The sequence below is a fragment of the Schistocerca cancellata genome, chromosome 9 (genome assembly GCF_023864275.1).
Source record: "Schistocerca cancellata isolate TAMUIC-IGC-003103 chromosome 9, iqSchCanc2.1, whole genome shotgun sequence".
NCBI lineage: Eukaryota > Metazoa > Arthropoda > Insecta > Orthoptera > Acrididae > Schistocerca > Schistocerca cancellata.
Genome location: NC_064634.1, coordinates 271,136,096 through 271,154,650, shown reverse-complemented (window position 1 = coordinate 271,154,650; position 18,555 = coordinate 271,136,096). Strand labels below are relative to the sequence as shown.

General features: G+C 43.2%; 1 protein-coding gene across 1 annotated transcript in view; it reads right to left on the bottom strand.

Annotated features, from left to right (window-relative positions):
* LOC126100562 (lysosome membrane protein 2-like) overlaps nt 1-18,555 on the bottom strand; it is a 454,514-nt gene that overhangs the window by 162,569 nt on the left and 273,390 nt on the right. Inside the window, exon 3 of the mRNA XM_049911179.1 lies at nt 5,875-6,038. Coding sequence (XP_049767136.1) covers nt 5,875-6,038 — 164 coding nt within the window. The remainder of the gene's footprint in view (nt 1-5,874; nt 6,039-18,555) is intronic.

Genomic DNA, 18,555 nt, shown 5'->3' with positions numbered 1-18,555 from the left:
TCGAGCGTTCTTCAGAGCCGGACGTGTATCTCCGTTTCCGACGGACATGTCGTACTCGGAAGTTGTCAGAAAAGTTACCATACTGTTAAGAGAGCTATGTCGGGTTTTGTAAAAGACAGTGTAAAAAGTGATATTTTAGAATATAAATAAACAGGATACATTAATGAGAGGTGCCGCCTACCAGCGTATCAGTGCTACAGATCTTCCCCTCTGTAGATACAGAGACTAACCTGGGCAAGTGCCATCCCACCAAAAAAAAAAAGCGCAAACCCAAGTTCAAGTTCGAGATCAGATTATAACAGTCTCCGCCGAAGAAGATCTCACAACCGCCGAGCTGTTTTCTGCGCTGGGGACACAACTTTAGAAGACGACAGGTTGGTGGAAAGAACGGTTAGGGACTCTCATTCAGTTTCTACAGATCTCTCCAGCTTCCAGAGCTCACTTCCGACACGACAATGTATAATTTTATAATATGTTCAACTCGCGTAGGCCCATACTGTGTACAGACCGAAACCGATAATCATTGTAATGGATTGCGGTGATCTAAAGGTAATTTAATTTCCATGATTAGGCTGATGGTGGTTTCATTGACATTGAGTTTCTTCTTGGACTATGATCCTCTTTCGGTAGGTAGAAGTGTCGGACAAAAATATGGAAACATCGTGAGAGATGCTTGCTTGGACATAAATGCAGATGCTAGCAAAGCCTGCAGTTTGCACTTTTGTATTTGACCGCGAACGGCGCATGTGGAATGAACTGAACACGTTCCAGGTGTCAGTCGTGGTCAGAATCGTTCTCTGTGTGGTTGTGGGAGCAATATGTCTAAACCCAATAACTTCCAACGTGGGCGAATTGTTAATACTTCTAAGGTTTATATCACGTAGCGGGAAAGAGGAACAAAATTCGCCAATACATAACACAGACGAAATCGTGTGTTGAATGATTGTGACGGACGGTCGTTGAAGAGGACTGTGACGAAAATGAAGCAGACGACAGCTGCAAAACTCAATCCAGAACTGAATGTCGCACTCAGGAAATCTGTCAGCACAAAAACAACATGACTTGACCTCCATTAAACTGGGAATTGCGGGGTGGGCTGGAACTGCAGAACCACTCATCAGTGATCCAAAAGCTCGTAACAGAAAACGTCGTGCCTGAACTATGAAACATGGACTATGGAGCAATGGAAGAAATTAATTTGGTCGGATGAGTCTTGTTACACACTAACTTCTGGCCGAGTTGGGTTCCACGAGCCAAACATGGCGAGGGTTCGTGATCATTAGGGCTGGCTAAACCAGTGGTTGTACAGAGTTTCAGGGAGAGCATAAGGGAACAATTGACAGAAATGGGGGAAAGAAATACAGTAGAAGAAGAATGGGTAGCTTTGAGAGATGAAGTAGTGAAGGCAGCAGAGGATCTAGTAGGTAAAAAGACGAGGGCTAGTAGAAATCCTTGGGTAACAGAAGAAATATTGAATTTAATTGATGAAACGAGAAAATATAAAAATGAAGTAAATGAAGCAGGCAAAAAGGAATACAAACGTCTCAAAAATGAGATCGACAGGAAGTGCAAAATGGCTAAGCAGGGATGGCTAGAGGACAAATGTAAGGATGAAGAGGCTTATCTCACTAGGGGTAAGATAGATACTGCCTACAGGAAAATTAAAGAGACCTTTTGAGAAAAGAGAACGACTTGCATGAATATCAAGAGCCCAGATGGAAACCCAGTTCTAAGCAAAGAAGGGAAAGCAGAAAGGTGGAAGGAGTATATAGAGGGTCTATACAAGGGCAATGTACTTCAGGACAATATTATGGAAATGGAAGAGGATGTAGATGAAGATGAAATCGGAGATATGATACTGCGTGAAGAGTTTGACAGAGCACTGAAAGACCTGAGTCGAAACAAGGCCCCGGGAGTAGACAACATTCCATTGGAACTACTGACAGCCTTGGGAGAGCCAGTCCTAACAAAACTCTACCATCTGGTGAGCAAGATGTATGAGACAGGCGAAATATCCTCAGACTTCAAGAAGAATATAATAATTCCAATCCCAAAGAAAGCAGGTGCTGACAGATGTGAAAATTACCGACCAATCAGTTTAATAAGTCACGGATGCAAAACACTAACACGAATTCTTTACAGACGAATGGAAAAACTGGTAGAAGCCGACCTCGGGGAAGATCAGTTTGGATTCCGTAGAAATATTTGAACACGTGAGGCAATACTGACCCTACGACTTATGTTATAAAATAGATTAAGGAAAGGCAAACCTACGTTTCTAGCATTTGTAGACTTAGAGAAAGTTTTTGACAATGTTGACTGGAACGCTCTCAAATTCTGAAGGTGGCAGGGGTAAAATACAGGGAGCCAAAGGCTATTTACAATTTGTACAGAAACCAGATGGCAGTTATAAGAGTCGAGGGGCATGAAAGGGAAGCAGTGGTTGGGAAGGGAGTGAGACTGGCTTTGTAGCTTATCCCCGACGTTATTCAATCTGTATATTGAGCAAGCAGTGAAGGAAACAAAAGAAAATTTCGGAGTAGGTATTAAAATCCATGGAGAAGAATTAAAAACTTTTTAGGTTCGCCGATGACATTGTAATTCTGTCAGAGACAGCAAATGACTTGGAAGAGCAGTCGAACGGAATGGATAGTGTCTTGAAGGGAGGATATAAGATGGAAAATCAACAAAAGCAAAACGAGGAAATGGAATGTAGTCGAGTTAAGTCGAGTAATGCCGAGGGAATTAGATTAGGAAATGAGATACTTAGTAGTAAAGGAGTTTTGCTATCTGGGGAGCAAAATAACTGATGATGGTCGAAGTAGAGAGGATATAAAATGTAGACTGGCAATGGCAAGGAAAGCGTTTCTGAAGAAGAGAAACTTGTTAACATCGAGTATAGATTTAAGTGTCAGGAAGTCGTTTCTGAAAGTATTTGTATGGAGCGTAGCCATGTATGAAAGTGAAACATGGACGATAACTAGTTTGGACAAGAAGAGAATAGAAGCTTTCGAAATGTGGTGCTACAGAAGAATGCTGAAGATTAGATGGGTAGATCATATAACTAATGAGGAGGTATTGAATAGGATTGGGGAGAAGAGAAGTTTGTGGCACAACTTGACTGAAAGAAGGGATTGGTTGGTAGGACATGTTCTGAGGCATCAAGTGATCACCAATTTAGTATTGGCGAGCAGTGTGGAGGGTAAAAACCGTAGAGGGAGATCAAGAGATGAATATACTAAACAGATTCAGAAGGATGTAGGTTGCAGTAGGTACTGGGAGATGAAGCTTCCACAGGATAGAGTAGCATGGAGAGCTGCATCAAACCAGTTTCAGGACTGAAGACAACAACAACAACACCTATCCTCAGGCAAGGTTAAGAAAAATTATTGTAGGACGTGCTGAATGGAATTACCAGTCTAATGAGCGCAGAAAAGAGTTTGAAATTATACCGAGAAAAGAATAAAATAATGAGGAGTTACAGAAATAAGACCAGCGATAGACTAACAGGAAAACTGGTGACCAAAAAGTGTATGAAGTGCTGTCTTAGAAGCTAAATAAAGTATGGCGGAAGAAGCGGAGGAGGACAGAAGGCAGATTAGCGCTGACTATAAGGGCATTCCTTTTTAAAAGATATCTAGTGATATAAAAAATCGGCCTTAATCTGAGGAAGAAATTTCAGACAATGTACGTTTGGAGCGCAGCATTGTATGGAAATTAATCATGGACTGTGGGAGAACTAGAAAAGAAGAGAATCTAGGCTATGCCGGCCGGGGTGGTCGAGTGGTTCTAGGCGCTACAGTCTGGAACCGCGCGACCGCTACGGTCGCAGGTTCCAGTGCTGCCTCGGGCATGGATGTGTGTGATGTCCTTAGGTTAGTAGGTTTAAGTAGCTGTAAGTTCTAGGGGACTGATGACCTTAGAAGTTAAGTCCCATAGTGCTCAGAGCCATTTGTTTAATCTAGGCGATGGGTATGTGGTGCAATAAAAGGATGTTGAGAATTAGGTAGACTGGTAAGATAGAGAATGAAGAGATTCGCTACAGAATACGAGAAGAAAGTAACATATGGTTAACAACGACAAGGAAAGATAGGATGACAAAATAGGCGTTAAGACAGAGTTTAACAATTGTAGTGGAAGATATATTGGAATATATCCGACGAATAACTGAGGAGTTGGGGTGCAAGTGCTACTCTGACGTGAGATGAACAGGTTGGACACAAAAGCCGCATCAAACCAGTCTGAATACTGGTGACAAAAGACACTCTTCACCTATTCCCATATCATTGCTTTCTCACTTTATGCCATTTCTCTATTTCTACGTGCGATAACCTCTATTTCTTACCGATACATACATACATTCTACGAACCTGTTTTAAATGTATGCCCGTAGATGCAACTTCGATGTACTGTTTCCGCAGACCTCGATCCTGTTCCTATAAATACCAACAACCGCGTTATACTAAGAAGGCTCACTTTCTTCTCGCCTGATCCGTCTGTATCCTACCTATAGAGTGTCCAAAATAAAAGCGCCAACGCTCAGCAACAAAGTTGTGATTTTACAGTTTCCCACACGCCTGATCTACAACCACGTAACGGGCGTGGTTATTATTTTGTCGCCGCTTCGTTTGTTGCTGGTTGCTTTCAGCTACTTCGAGTTTATTTTCCTCGTTCTTCCAGTTTTTCGACTAACGAATCCTGGATTACGCGTCTATAGTTAAAGCTTATATCTGCTGTGGTTCATTTGACTCGTGAAATTATCCTTAAACAATTCCCGAGCTCCAGTATTCCTACAAAAATCAGTGTTCAGAAGTTGATAAAGTGATGGCTCAGTGGCAATATCTCTAATGTCAAGCGTAAGCGCAAGCTTTAGTTCTAACTCCGGAGCTAATTGCACGCATTTTGCAGGAAATAAAAGCTAGTCTGAATACAAATTAACTGCCATATGTACAGATGTACTACCTAAAGTAACAGGCGAAATTTTGTGCGGGACCAGTACTCGAACCAAGACTTCCCGCGAGCTGTCGCCTCACGACTCAGGCCATCCGAGGTCGTACATCTGTATCTATTCCAATTAATCTGAATTTCATTATTTCAAAACCGTAGTTTGTCATCAAATACGAAAATGAACTGCCAGGCAGCTTTCTCAGCAGAATGGCGGTAAACGTACTAAATCCTTACACATGAAACCCTATCACGATACATGTTTTCAGGCATTACTTCGAGCTGATAGAGAAGGTTAGGTATTGCGGATATTTTCTTAGAAAGACTGTGGAGGGCGAATTGTACCTGCTACTGTATTTTATGACTGATGAAGCTGCGTTTCACCTTTGCACCTATGTGAATGGAATGACTAATCGACGCTGGGGGTCATTGAAAAGCCACACATTGTACATCAGATCTTCTTCACGGTTTAAAGAAAGAAAATTAGAGTTGCTGCGCGGTTTCTGGCAGGCGAATTATCGGCCTGAAATGTATTACAACTACTGTCGATACAGAGGTGCATCTTCAAATTTTCAAGAATTTCTACTCTCTATTAAAGGAAAATTAAAGGTAGTACTGAGTTTTCCAGCAAGGTGCAGCTACATGTGATACGTCTCGTCTATAGCTGTTTTAAATTCGCGAAGAGTTCACAGGAGACTGTCCAATTAGTAAAGGTGTGTAGCTGCCTTTCACCAAGCATCTATGCTTGCGCTTTTAGCTGCAGGAGCATTAAATATACCCAAACTGTCCGTAAATAATCCTGAGGCTGTAGAGTAACTAGAAGAAAACGTTCGCCAGAGTGTTGGAACAATGCTGCTTTCATTTTGGACGTAGTGTATTACGCATGCAGGCTACGGAAATTTGAGTAGTTAGAATGTGTCGTCAGCTTACCTGAACGCGAAAGGCCCCACTTCGTTGACACGCAGCTTCTCCGCATTCCCGGCTTCGAACTCGAGCGCGTTGCTGTAGTTGAAGATGTAGACTCGCACCAGCGGCTGCACCGGGGGATCCACCCACCACTGGAACGTCTGCGTGTCGTTCCGGATCACGAGATTCTGCGCAGACACACGGAACGAATACCTGTTAGGCAATACAAGGGTGAACATGCTGCTCCAGACACGTTTCCAGAGATCATCTAATGATAAGTTGAATAATAGACGTGGTAAATTTAACAGTCAATAAGGACCCCTATACTCCGACTTTAAATACTTACATATGCAATCACATTTCATTAAATTATACATTGCTGTGTAAAACTCAGGGACGAGATGGATGAAGTAAACATTAGCAGTTCGGTGGAAAGGAATGAAAGTGCGGTCTCCCTGTTGTGCACACGAAGCTGGACGACACACGGGCCAAATGGGCTATAGCGACGCCACAGGAGGTGGTTGAGGATCGGGACACGGCAGTGTGTGTCAATCAGCGAGACGTTGCGATGCACTGTGGTGGTGGTGGTGGTGGTGGTGGTGGTGGTCTTCATTGCAACATGATCCGGAAACAACATCTGAATGCTCTCGCACGGGGAAGACTCATCGGAAAATTGGAAGAATGACGAAGTGTGGTGAGTGTAACCCTAGAGTTTGGTACTGCTCACACCACTGTTTCACTTGCATGTGGAGCGTTCCGAAACACAGGTACTACTACCAGAAGGAGAGGAAATTGTCGTCGGAGGTCAATTGCACCAGCTGATGACCGATACGTTGTGCAAAAAGCAAGAAAGGACCCACATCAAAAAGCGAGGACTGTTGCAACGACATTTAAGAGGGCTTCAAGGCACGAAGACTCACTGTCCACAGTGGCAGGGCATGGGGGTGATCTTGTTGCCCGACGACCAGTACGTTATCATGTATTGACGTCCACACATCGGCGCCACGGTTTGCGATGTTGACAAGCGGATAGGGACGTGATGCAACTAAGGGTGAGTCGCATGCTTTTCTCGGATTAGAGCAGTTTCAGTCAGATGTCATTCTGGATGCACCCTCGTAGGGCGTCATGCATCCAGGAACATTGTCGAATATGATTCTTTTGATGATCCAGGGCTATGTCGTGGAGAAACAATGTTGTATGGACTTACTGACGTGTAAATCTTTTTGAATATAGTGATCACACGTCCCATTAAAAACCACGTCCCACCTTTTATAATGCCTTGGGGCCCACCATAAATTGTGGTTCAAAATGGCACTGAGCACTATGCGACTTAACTTCTGAGGTCATCAGTCGCCTAGAACTTAGAACTAATTAAACCTAACTAACCTAAGAACATCACCCACTCCCATGCCCGAGGCAGATGGTTCAGATGGCTCTGAGCACTATGGGACTTAACATCTATGGTCATCAGTCCCCTAGAACTTAAAACTACTTAAACCCAACTAACCTAAGGACAGCACACAACACCCAGCCATCACGAGGCAGAGAAAATCCCTGACCCCGCCGGGAATCGAACGCGGGAACCCGGCCCGAGGCAGGATTCGAACCTGCAACCGTAGCTGTCGCTCGGCTCCAGACTAGCGCCTAGAACCGCACGGCCACTCCGGCCGGCAATTGTGGTTCTTTCAATGTCGTTATTGTCTTAGGATAAAAGTGTCATTTCTGTTACCAATACACGCACAGTGGTGATATCGGTACGGTCTCCGAACTGCAGCATTCGTGGCGCTGGGATCGCTGCTACCTTCCGTCAACTCGAAACTTTCGAGACACCAGCGCCCCTGCCCACAATAGTGTCCAACAAAGAAAGCCGTCGCAGGCCGTGTATCCTGCGTGTTTATCCTTGTTTTTCTAAAGAGTTTTAGCAAGCATAAAATGAGAATGTCTGTGCATATCTGCCTCTTTTCTGAAGCAGAAATAAATGAAAATTTTGTCTGTGTGCTCTGTACGTCATTCTGTTGAACAAATAGGAAGAAAAAGATTTGAAGCTGGTCGTATGATATTTACGGAAATTATCATCTGTTATTCTGTCCAGAATTGTCAGCACGAATTTTTCCTACCAGACCACTGGAGCATCGCACAAATATTTGTCTATTGCCCCAAGACGTCTCTCACGTTTCACAAGCTTTGGAATAACTTTGCAGTTCCTGACCATTTCATTAAATATTTTTCGTAGAGAGATCCATTATTTATAGCTGCAAACTTTGATCCCTCAATGCAATGCCAAACTTTGGGTGTTCAGCAGAATGCTCTACTTCTCCGTTTGTCTTTTTCACCGTATTACGCAGCTGCGCAGTTACTCTTGAGTAGACTTTCCATATACTCCCTAAGTATCTCAGATTTTCTTCCTTTACTTCTGAAGGCAGTGCCTATAAGCACTAACTTTTGGTATACTTATTCCATTCCTCCTGTACTGAGGCCATTCGCTGACGTATCACATTCGTTTCTCTCGCACTGTGTTGAAAGAAGGAAGTTAAATAAATACATTTACACACGTAATCCAGGAGTATAGCCGCTGTCCTCAGGAATGTGACCACAAAATCTCTCGTTGCTTTGTGTTGATAACTGGTAACAAATGAGGAGGCGCTGAATAGAATCTAACGCCAAAGAAATGTATGGCTCAATTCAGCTAACAAAGGATCGATGGCAGAAAAGTCCTGTGGCATCAAGGACCAGTTAATTTGGTAATGGGGGGAGGGGGGGGGGGGAGTGTGAGAGGAAGAAATTGTAGTGGGGAAATCACGGGGTGGATACAACAAACAGATTCAAGTTTATGTTGGTTGCACTATTAATAGAAATGTAACTTTTCTCATGTTTACTTTTGTGAACCGAAACTGGAGGAAAGTGAACTGCTATTCCTTGTAACTCGTGTATCCATATGGTTGTCCTGAACAATGAAAGGGCTGTAACTACGAAAACACAATCTGATAAGGTGAGTCGCCCAAATTTAACTTGTGTAACGGTATTTTTAATTAACTTTCCGAAAGTGATTAGGAAAGAAACATTAAACAAATCTTCCAGTACAAGTACTATAATGCATGACGTCACAATGCGTGACATGCATATTCCAACACAAAAGCTAACAGAGTAAAAATATTACTTGAAGTACCAATTGAATTTTGAAAGAACAAATAACCAAAATGTTTCTATAAAATGCCCCGTAAATTTACTTACTCAAAATTAACTGTTAAATTTCTAAACATTGAGTAACACACACGTGAATGCAACACTGCCCTTTGAGAATACTGACAAGAATTGTAATCTTAACTGTACTTTACATATACTGAATCTAATAATTTTGAAAAGCGATACCCAACTATGAATGATTTCACTGTGCCATACTGTGCTGTAACTGCCCGTACTAATTTTTTTGTGAAATTACCTTTGACAACAGATACTTAATACTGCCCAAAGTGATGAACATAAAATATGAAGCGCAACAGAAAGCAAGCTAAATACAAGGAAAGTCTAGCGTAAGTGCACTGCAAGGACGTGCAAGTACTGAGCTTCAGCCACTGTGTTCCGCCAAGTGCGATGCAGCGACGCATACAATCATAAAATACGAAATTCTTTCGGGAGGAGACGAGTGTGTGTGTGTTGGGGTTTATGGGCGCTCAACATCGAGGTCATCAGCGCCCTGACACACATTAAAAGGAACGAATGTGGAGAGACCGAATAAAATTGAAAAACACATTCAAAGAAAGCAGGAAAAGAGGGAAAATACTACATAAGAAATCGGGAGGAGACGATGGTGAAACAAACTTCCTACATGCCTGAAGGAAAACTAATCTTTAAACAACTGCATTACAGAAAAACGCATTGCCTGGCTATTATAGTAATGAAATGTCGTGTGGCGAGGGCCTCCCGTCGGGTAGACCGTTCGCCTGATGAAGGTCTTTCGATTTGACGCCACTTCGGCGACCTGCGCGTCGATGGGGATGAAATGATGATGATTAGGACAACACAACACCCAGTCCCTGAGCAGAGAAAATCTCCGACCCAGCCGGGAATCGAACCCGGGCCCTTAGGATTGACAGTCTGTCACGCTGACCACTCAGACGGCTATTATAGTCATCTTTACGAAACTGATTTTTGTAAGAAATATTTCTCCGATACGAAACTAACCACTCAAATGATAATGGAGTGCAAGCTATGTGAATGGAAATCTTTACTTATTCTGGTTTGGAAAATGAACTGACTAACCCAAACTAGTAAAGAAAAATGGCATTCAAAATTTTTCGTTAACGAAACACATCATAACTACGCGCAAGCAAGCAATGCAGAAACATTATCTGATAATCTTCACTAGTACAAATAATGCTTACTAAATCGTAATTCACAATCTATCCATCTCTATATCTTTATCTCTGTGCTCTGCAGACCATTTCCATCCGCTCAGTAACATAGCAAACATCTGACTATCTCACTTGCTTAGAATGCTTACTGAAACAACAACGCTACTGACAAACAAAGATCACTGTGCCTGTACTCACGAGGGAAACTTCCCATCGCAATCCCCTCAGACTTATTGGTAAGATGACCCAATGGATAGCCCGTCAAAAACTGAACACAACACATATCAAGCATAAAAACAGGAAGAAGATGTACTGAACTGTGGAAAAAAAGTCACTTCGTTGGACTGCAAAGCGGACGAGCATTGTTCAAAACTCCCCAGTGCCACCTTTGTAACATTAAGAATTGTCCGCTCGTTCTTTGACATGTTTGTTCTCTTTCGGCAGTCTTGGCAACAGAATATGCACCATATGGTAACAATACGGAACGCAGCTTCAAAAACGTTAAAAACATTTTCTTTGTCAGAGAACAGAGAAGCTGTGTGATCGTGAAACTGTAGCGTTCCTTCGTTGTACCTTATGGGACACACTATTTTGTCTTCATCATTTCCTTGGGAGTAATCACACTCACATTTATACCAACACTTAATCGAGCAAGGGGACATACCTCACTCACTCATAATGCGAACCAATTACGTGCGTCGATAAAAGATGCCTATCATATGACGTATGTACTTTCACTAACGCCGTGTATGACACACCAGACGTTTTTTCTGGTGGAGGATTCCGTTGACCTGCCGCCTTGTCATCAAACGTTTGCGATTCTAATTCGAAAGTCACTTCTTTTTGGCTGCTAATAGAGTAGCTGTGCAGAATCAACTTTCATTATAGGTCCCTTCCCTACACCTCGCTATTGCAAACGGACGTTACACCACATCAGTTCAAAAAAATGGTTCAAATGGCTCTGAGCACTATGGGACTTAACTTCTAAGGTCATCAGTCCCCTAGAACTTAGAACTAATTAAACCTAACTAAGCTAAGGACATCACACACATCCATACCCGAAACAGGATTCGAACCTGCGACCGTAGCGGTCACGCGGTTCCAGACTGAAGCGCTTAGAACCGCATGGCCACAACAGCCGGCCATCACGAGAGTCACAAATTTGAATATAGTGAACAGCGCGGAGGAAAATAATAAAAGACTGGTGCGAGTGAGCTTTGCAAAATACTAAATGTCTTTTTCCAAAGTTGTTTCACAGAGGAAGATTGCACTGTAGTTCCTTCTCTAGATTGTCGCACAGATGACAAAATGGTAGATATCGAAATGGACGACAGAGGGATAGAGAAACAATTAAAATCGCTCAAAAGAGGAAAGGCCTCTGGACCTGATGGGATACCAGTTCAATTTTACACAGAGTACGCGAAGGAACTTACCCCCCTTCTTGCAGCGGTGTACCGTAGGTCTCTAGAAGAGCGTAGCGTTCCAAAAGATTGGAAAAGGGCACAGGTCATCCCCGTTTTCAAGAAGGGACGTCGAACAGATGTGCAGAACTATAGACCTATATCTCTAACGTCGATCAGTTGTAGAATTTTGGAACACGTATTGTGTTCGAGTATAATGACTTTTCTGGAGACTAGAAATCTACTCTGTAGGAATCAGCATGGGTTTCGAAAAAGACGGTCATGTGAAACCCAGCTCACGCTATTCGTCCACGAGACTCAGAGGGCCATAGACACGGGTTCACAGGTAGATGCCGTGTTTCTTGACTTCCGCAAGGCGTTCGATACAGTTCCCCACAGTCGTTTAATGAACAAAGTAAGAGCATATGGACTATCAGACCAATTGTGTGATTGGATTGAGAAGTTCCTAGATAACAGGACGCAGCATGTTATTCTCAATGGAGAGAAGTCTTCCGAAGTAAGAGTGATTTCAGGTGTGCCGCAGGGGAGTGTCATAGGACCGTTGCTATTCACAATATACATAAATGACCTGGTGGATGACATCGGAAGTTCACTGAGGCTTTTTGCAGATGATGCTGTGGTGTATCGAGAGGTTGTAACAATGGAAAATTGTACTGAAATGCAGGAGGATCTGCAGCGAATTGACGCATGGTTCAGGGAATGGCAATTGAATCTCAATGTAGACAAGTGTAATGTGCTGCGAATACACAGAAAGATAGATCCTTTATCATTTGGCTACAAAATAGCAGGTCAGCAACTGGAAGCAGTTAATACCACAAATTATCTGGGAGTACGCATTAGGAGTGATTTAAAATGGAATGATCATATAATGTTGATCGTCGGTAAAGCAGATGCCAGACTGAAATTCATTGGAAGAATCCTAAGGAAATGCAATCCGAAAACAAAGGAAGTAGGTTACAGTACGCTTGTTCGCCCACTGCTTGAATACTGCTCAGCAGTGTGGGATCCGTACCAGATAGGGTTGATACAAGACATAGAGAAGATCCAACGGAGAGCAGCGCGCTTCGTTACAGGATCGTTTAGTAATCGCGAAAGTGTTACAGAGATGATAGATAAACTCCAGTGGAAGACTCTGCAGGAGAGACGCTCAGTAGCTCGGTACGGGCTTTTGTTGAAGTTTCGAGAACATACCTTCACCGAAGAGTCAAGCAGTATATTGCTCCCTCCTACGTATATCTCGCGAAGAGACCATGAGGATAAAATCAGAGAGATTAGAGCCCACACAGAGGCATACCGACAATCCTTCTTTCCACGAACAATACGAGACTGGAATAGAAGGGAGAACCGATAGAGGTACTGAAGGTACCCTCTGCCACACACCGTCAGGTGGCTTGTGGAGTATGGATGTAGATGTAGAAACCACGACGCAACGTTTTTCTCGCTCTGCTCTATGTTGCACTTCTTGTGCTTGCACTGTTCACCGTTCCTTTTTTTTTTTTTTTTCTTCGTTCAGTGCACCTTCTTGTTTTCATGCTCTATCTGAGTTCTGTTTTTGACGGGGGCTGTCCACTGGGTACTCTTCCCGCTAAATCTGAGGTCGGTGCGAAGGGAAGTTCTTGTCAGAACATCTGTGGCGTAATACATCGGCTATCGAAAACTAGGGCTGTGTTTGAACACGACTCTATCTGTTCGAACAATTTACGTCACAGTTCGGGAAATCTCGGGTTCTGTTCGATGTTTTGATCGGACTGCGATCTAGTGGCTTTTGTTGGTATTATCACAACGATCTGTCTTACAAAGCATTTTTAATACACTGAGGATTTTAACAATAAAAAATATCTTCCAGGTGCAGGTCACGCGTAACAATGGCAACTAATAAGTAAATAAATAAAAGTTTAAAATCATGATTGTGTGTAATTTTCAAGCTTACGCTCGTCCTGCGATATAGTGAGGCCTGATCGTACTATTTCCAAGGCGGTCATTCCTCAGTACTCTGGTGATAAAAGCTGTAGTCTCTTTGTTGCGATACATTCCGTTTGTTCGGCGTTTATTTCTCGTTTAGTTGTCTTAATTGTTTCGTTTGAATGTTGCCGTCTTGTTTTTTTAAACTGATTAACACCTGGTAAAGTTGTTTCTGTTACTTAATATGTGATCAGGGATCGAATTGCTCATTTGCAACCTACTTGGTTAATCATTACTGGCTCTAATAATAAAATAAAAAACTTACTGGCAGATTAAAACTGTGTGCCGGACGGAGACTCGAACTCTGAACTTTTGCCTTTCGCGATCAGGTGCTCTACCAACTGTTTCTTTCTTTTTTGTTGATCTAATTTTGTTCAATATTGCTCGTTGAATTTGTTAGGGGCGGACATCTGATGGCACCGTTCAAGTTTTTCGTTGATCCGCTCACTCCGTTTTTTTATTACAGAGGGTAGCTCACACATAAGCTCTTCTGCAATCTTGATCTGTCAGGAAGTTTCATATCAGCGCACACTCCTCTGCAGAGTGAAAATCTCATTCTGGAATAAAATATAATATTATGCTGGGTTCACTAAAGCAATAGTTTTTTACCTTTCCTGAAACACCGGCATAAATGTTTTCGTATACCGGTAGGTACTGCATGAGACATCGTACTGCAGATTTGTTTAAACACAGTAAGAATTTGTGCAGTAGTAGGATTTTATGCCGTTTCCTCCACTGTTTCACGAAAGTGTAAAGATATGCAGTCATAGTTTATTGTTATGCAAGTTCGTAGTTTCTTGCGTATCCCTTGCACACGCGCCGCGTGACTCAAATGTCACGTGATAGTCCGAACAAGCTCGATACTGTATCAGACGCTGCGGTGTATCGGGAAATCTCGATCCAGTTCGAACTCTAGTATCGTTTGCTCAGCCCTACCGAAAACTACTGTTTGAGGAATGTCCAGTAAATACATATGAAATATGTCACATCGAATGCAAATAGGGCTTACATCACTTTCCTCGAATACCAAAAATAAACAAGAAATCTAATAGAGATGCTTGCAGAACGGGATGTGCTAGTGGAGAGTTACCTCAAACGGCACTTCAGACTGAAAACAGCAGCAACAACGTAGAATGTATTCAGAGGTATAAGCAGCAACATTGAGGGAATGTCGGTAAAACTGGGGAGGAAGATACGACGGGAAAGGAGTAATGTTATATCTGGAAAACCCCACAGTTTGAGAAGCACCTGTTCCCAGTTGCCACTCTGTCGGAGTCACTGTGTGCGATACGGCAGACAGCGGATATGTTTATGATCTTTGAAAGTGGTGACAGCTACGGCGACGCGCTGTTTCGAAAGAGTGACGCTTCGTCCTCGCTCAGTGGCACAATCCCGTACAGAGTCCAGGAACTGAGGCGATGGCCCCTGCCCCGACCCTGATGACGTACAGCTGCCGTTACGGAGCTTATCGGGGACACTTTCTCAGCTACAGCTGGGAAGGCACCTTAATCTCCCTGTGGGCCTCGGTCACCCTCGCGCTTATCAGAAACTCAATTTTTTTTCTGCTTATTAATATGGAGTTTGATAGTTCCTTCCTGTCCCTTCTTACTCTTGTGATTACAGAACGCGAAAAAAAGGAAACAGTTTATAGAGGAACGAATGAATCCGTTACTATAACTCTGTTAATGTATGTCAAGGGGTTGGAAATTCTGCGCTAGAAAGAGAATTTCAACAGGAGCATTGCTTTTGACTAAATCTGCAATATCCGTTAAAGACAAAATAAGCATAGCATACAGTCAGCCATAAGGCGCTTCACGCTAATAACGCTTCTGTATTGGTAATGTGAGCAAGTGTGTTCCGGTAAGCCATAAGCAGTTGAAAGCCTCTCACTGGTTTATTTAACATTGTTGTCGATGAATTAATGCCGGTCATTGGGGATTAGATCTCCTAGAGCTGTCCTATTACGAGTGTGCTGATTGCCACGTTTCAGCTGCCGTTCAAAATGGTCCCACGGATTTTCCATGGGGTTAAAATCAGATGATCTGACGCGCCAGTCGATGTGCGACAGCGTGCCAAAAACTTAGATTGTAAACACGACTATGCTGTGTTCATCATAAGAATAAACCTGATGTAAACATTACACCATGTTTTCTTTTGCGTTTGGTTTAGTCTCGTTGAGTTTCGTTTTACGTGAATCGGAAGCCAAGCTTTGCCCAGTGCAGTCAAGTACGATCATAAGGATACGCTTTATGCTCTGTTACACGCACATAGAGCGATAATGTGGGACAACAGTTTTACCGGCTGTTTTAACTTGGACAGCACTTGCCAGGCTGGTCCAACTAACCTTCAATGTTGTGATCAGTTGCAGTTCAAACGTAGAAAGACACGAACAGAGAAACAATATAGCTTCGAATGTCATTTAATTTTGAGAGAGAATAGGAATCGACAAAACGTTTCGTAGGTGACCAGACGGAAAGCTTTCGTTCTCACCTGACATAGTATTCTAATCTCAAACAAACACAGGATAATTTTTATGATCCATCTATGTGTGGTGCAAAAGCACACTGCAGGGATCTCACCGTATTGTTGAATACCGACGCCACTGCAGGTATTTACAAAAAAAAATGTGTGTGAAATCTTATGGGACTTAACTGCTAAGGTATTCAGTCCCTAAGCTTACACACTACTTAACCTAAATTATCCTAAGGACAAACACACACACCCATGCCCGAGGGAGGACTCGAACCTCCGCCGGGACCAGCCGCACAGTCCATGACTGCAGCGCCTCAGACCGCTATGCTAATCCCGCGCGACGCAGGTATTTACAGTAACTCGTCTCGTAATCTCTAAGCTCCTTCCGTATCCGAAGCCGAAAAACACGTTTCAATTCTGGGACTGTCATCTACTACATTGATAAGGAGTCGATCAACAACACAATCCACGAAGCTACCCAGGCCCCGCATTTTCTCCTCTTCTTTTACGACGTGCCGTTCTATATACCACCAGCATTCGACAGTGACGTGTGAAGAAGCTGTGTGCGTTGGTTTCAGTACATCTGGCAACGTAATAGTCTCGTGAAAGCGACAAATCCGTTAACTTGGCTCCAGATCAGTTCTGTTGGGTTTATAATGTAATGATACAGCGACAAACGTAAAAATGCAGCATTTGTACGGTGTGCTCGATGCTGTGAAAATGATTGTTTTTCGTGTTTCTGCGATACGTGTAACTCTGGTTCGTGTGAGGCTACATCTGTGGTACAAAACAATGGACATAGCCCAAATGAAGAGTATTTGGTTTTTTATTTTTGTCCTAAAATTAAATTGTTATGTTCTTTTATTTTAAGCAACCTGTAAAACAATCTTTCGTAAGATATCGATAACTAAGAATTTATATTTGAAATAAAAACAAGAACATCGCGTACAATACGTAATTAGAAACAAGACGTGTATTATTTATAAATAATGATGATCGAAAGTTTAACGATATACTACGCTACTGATTCCGCTATACATCCATCGTGTATTTGTAATTTATCTACATTACTACCCATTAAAAATGCTACACCACGAAGATGTGCTGCAAACGCGAAATTTAACCGACAGGAAGAAGATGCTGTGATGCGCAAACGATTAGCTTTTCAGAGAATTCACACAAGGTTGGCGCCGGTGGCGACACCTACAACGTGCTGACATGAGGAAAGTTTCCAACCGATTTCTCATACACAAACAGCAGTTGACCGCCGTTGCCTGGTGAAACTTTGTTGTGATGCCTCGTGTAAGGAGGAGAAATGCGTACCATCACGTTTCCAACTTTGATAAAGGTCGGATTGTAGCCTATCGCGATTGCGGTTTATCGTATCGCGACATTGCTGCTCCCGTTGGTCGGGTTCCAATGACTGTTAGCAGAATACGGAATCGGTGGGTTCAGGAGAGTAATACGAAACGCCGTGCTGGATCCCAACGGCCTCGTATCACTAGCAGTCGAGATGACAGGCATCTTATCCGCATGGCTGTAACGGATCGTGCAGCCATGTCTCGATCCCTGAGTCAAAAGATGGGGACGTTTGCAAGACAACAGCCGTCTGCACGAACAGTTCGACGACGTTTGCAGCAGCATGGACTATCAGCTCCGAGACCATGGCTGCGGTTACCTTTGACGCTGCATCACAGACAGGAGCGCCTGCGATGGTATACTCAACGAAAAACCTGGGTGCACGAATGGCAAAACGTCATTTTTTCGGATGAATGCAGGTTCTGTTTACAGCATCATGATGGTCGCATCCATGTTTGGCGACATCGCGGTGAACGCACATTAGAAGCGTGTATTCGTCATCGCCATACTGGCGTATCACCCGGCGTGATGGTATGGGGTGCCACTGGTTACACGTCTGTCACCTCGTGTTCGCACTGACGGCACTTTGAACAGTGGACGTTACATTTCAGATGGGCTACGACCCGTGGCTCTACCCTTCATTCGATCCCTGCGAAACCCTATATTTCAGCAGGATAATGCAGGACCGCATGCTGCAGGTCCTGTACGGGCTTTTCTGGATACAGAAAATGTTCGACTTTTGCCCTGGCCAGCATATTCTCTAGATCTCCCACCAATTGAAAACGTCTGGTCAATGGTGGCCGATCAACTGGCTCGTCACAATACGCCAGTCACTTCTCTTGATGAACTGTGGTATCGTGTTGAAGCTGCATGGGCAGCTGTACCTGTACACGCCATCCAAGCTCTGTTGGACTCAATGCTCAGGCGTATCAAGGCCGTTATTAGGGCCAGAGGTGGTTGTTCTGGGTACTGATTTCTTAGGATCTATGCACCCAAATTGCGTGAAAATGTAACCAGATGTCAGTTCTAGTATAATATATTTGTCGAATAAATACCCGTTTATCATCTGCATTTCTTCTTGATGCAGCAATTTTAATGGCCAGTAGTGTACATTAGATATGAATCCTCGGAAAACATCA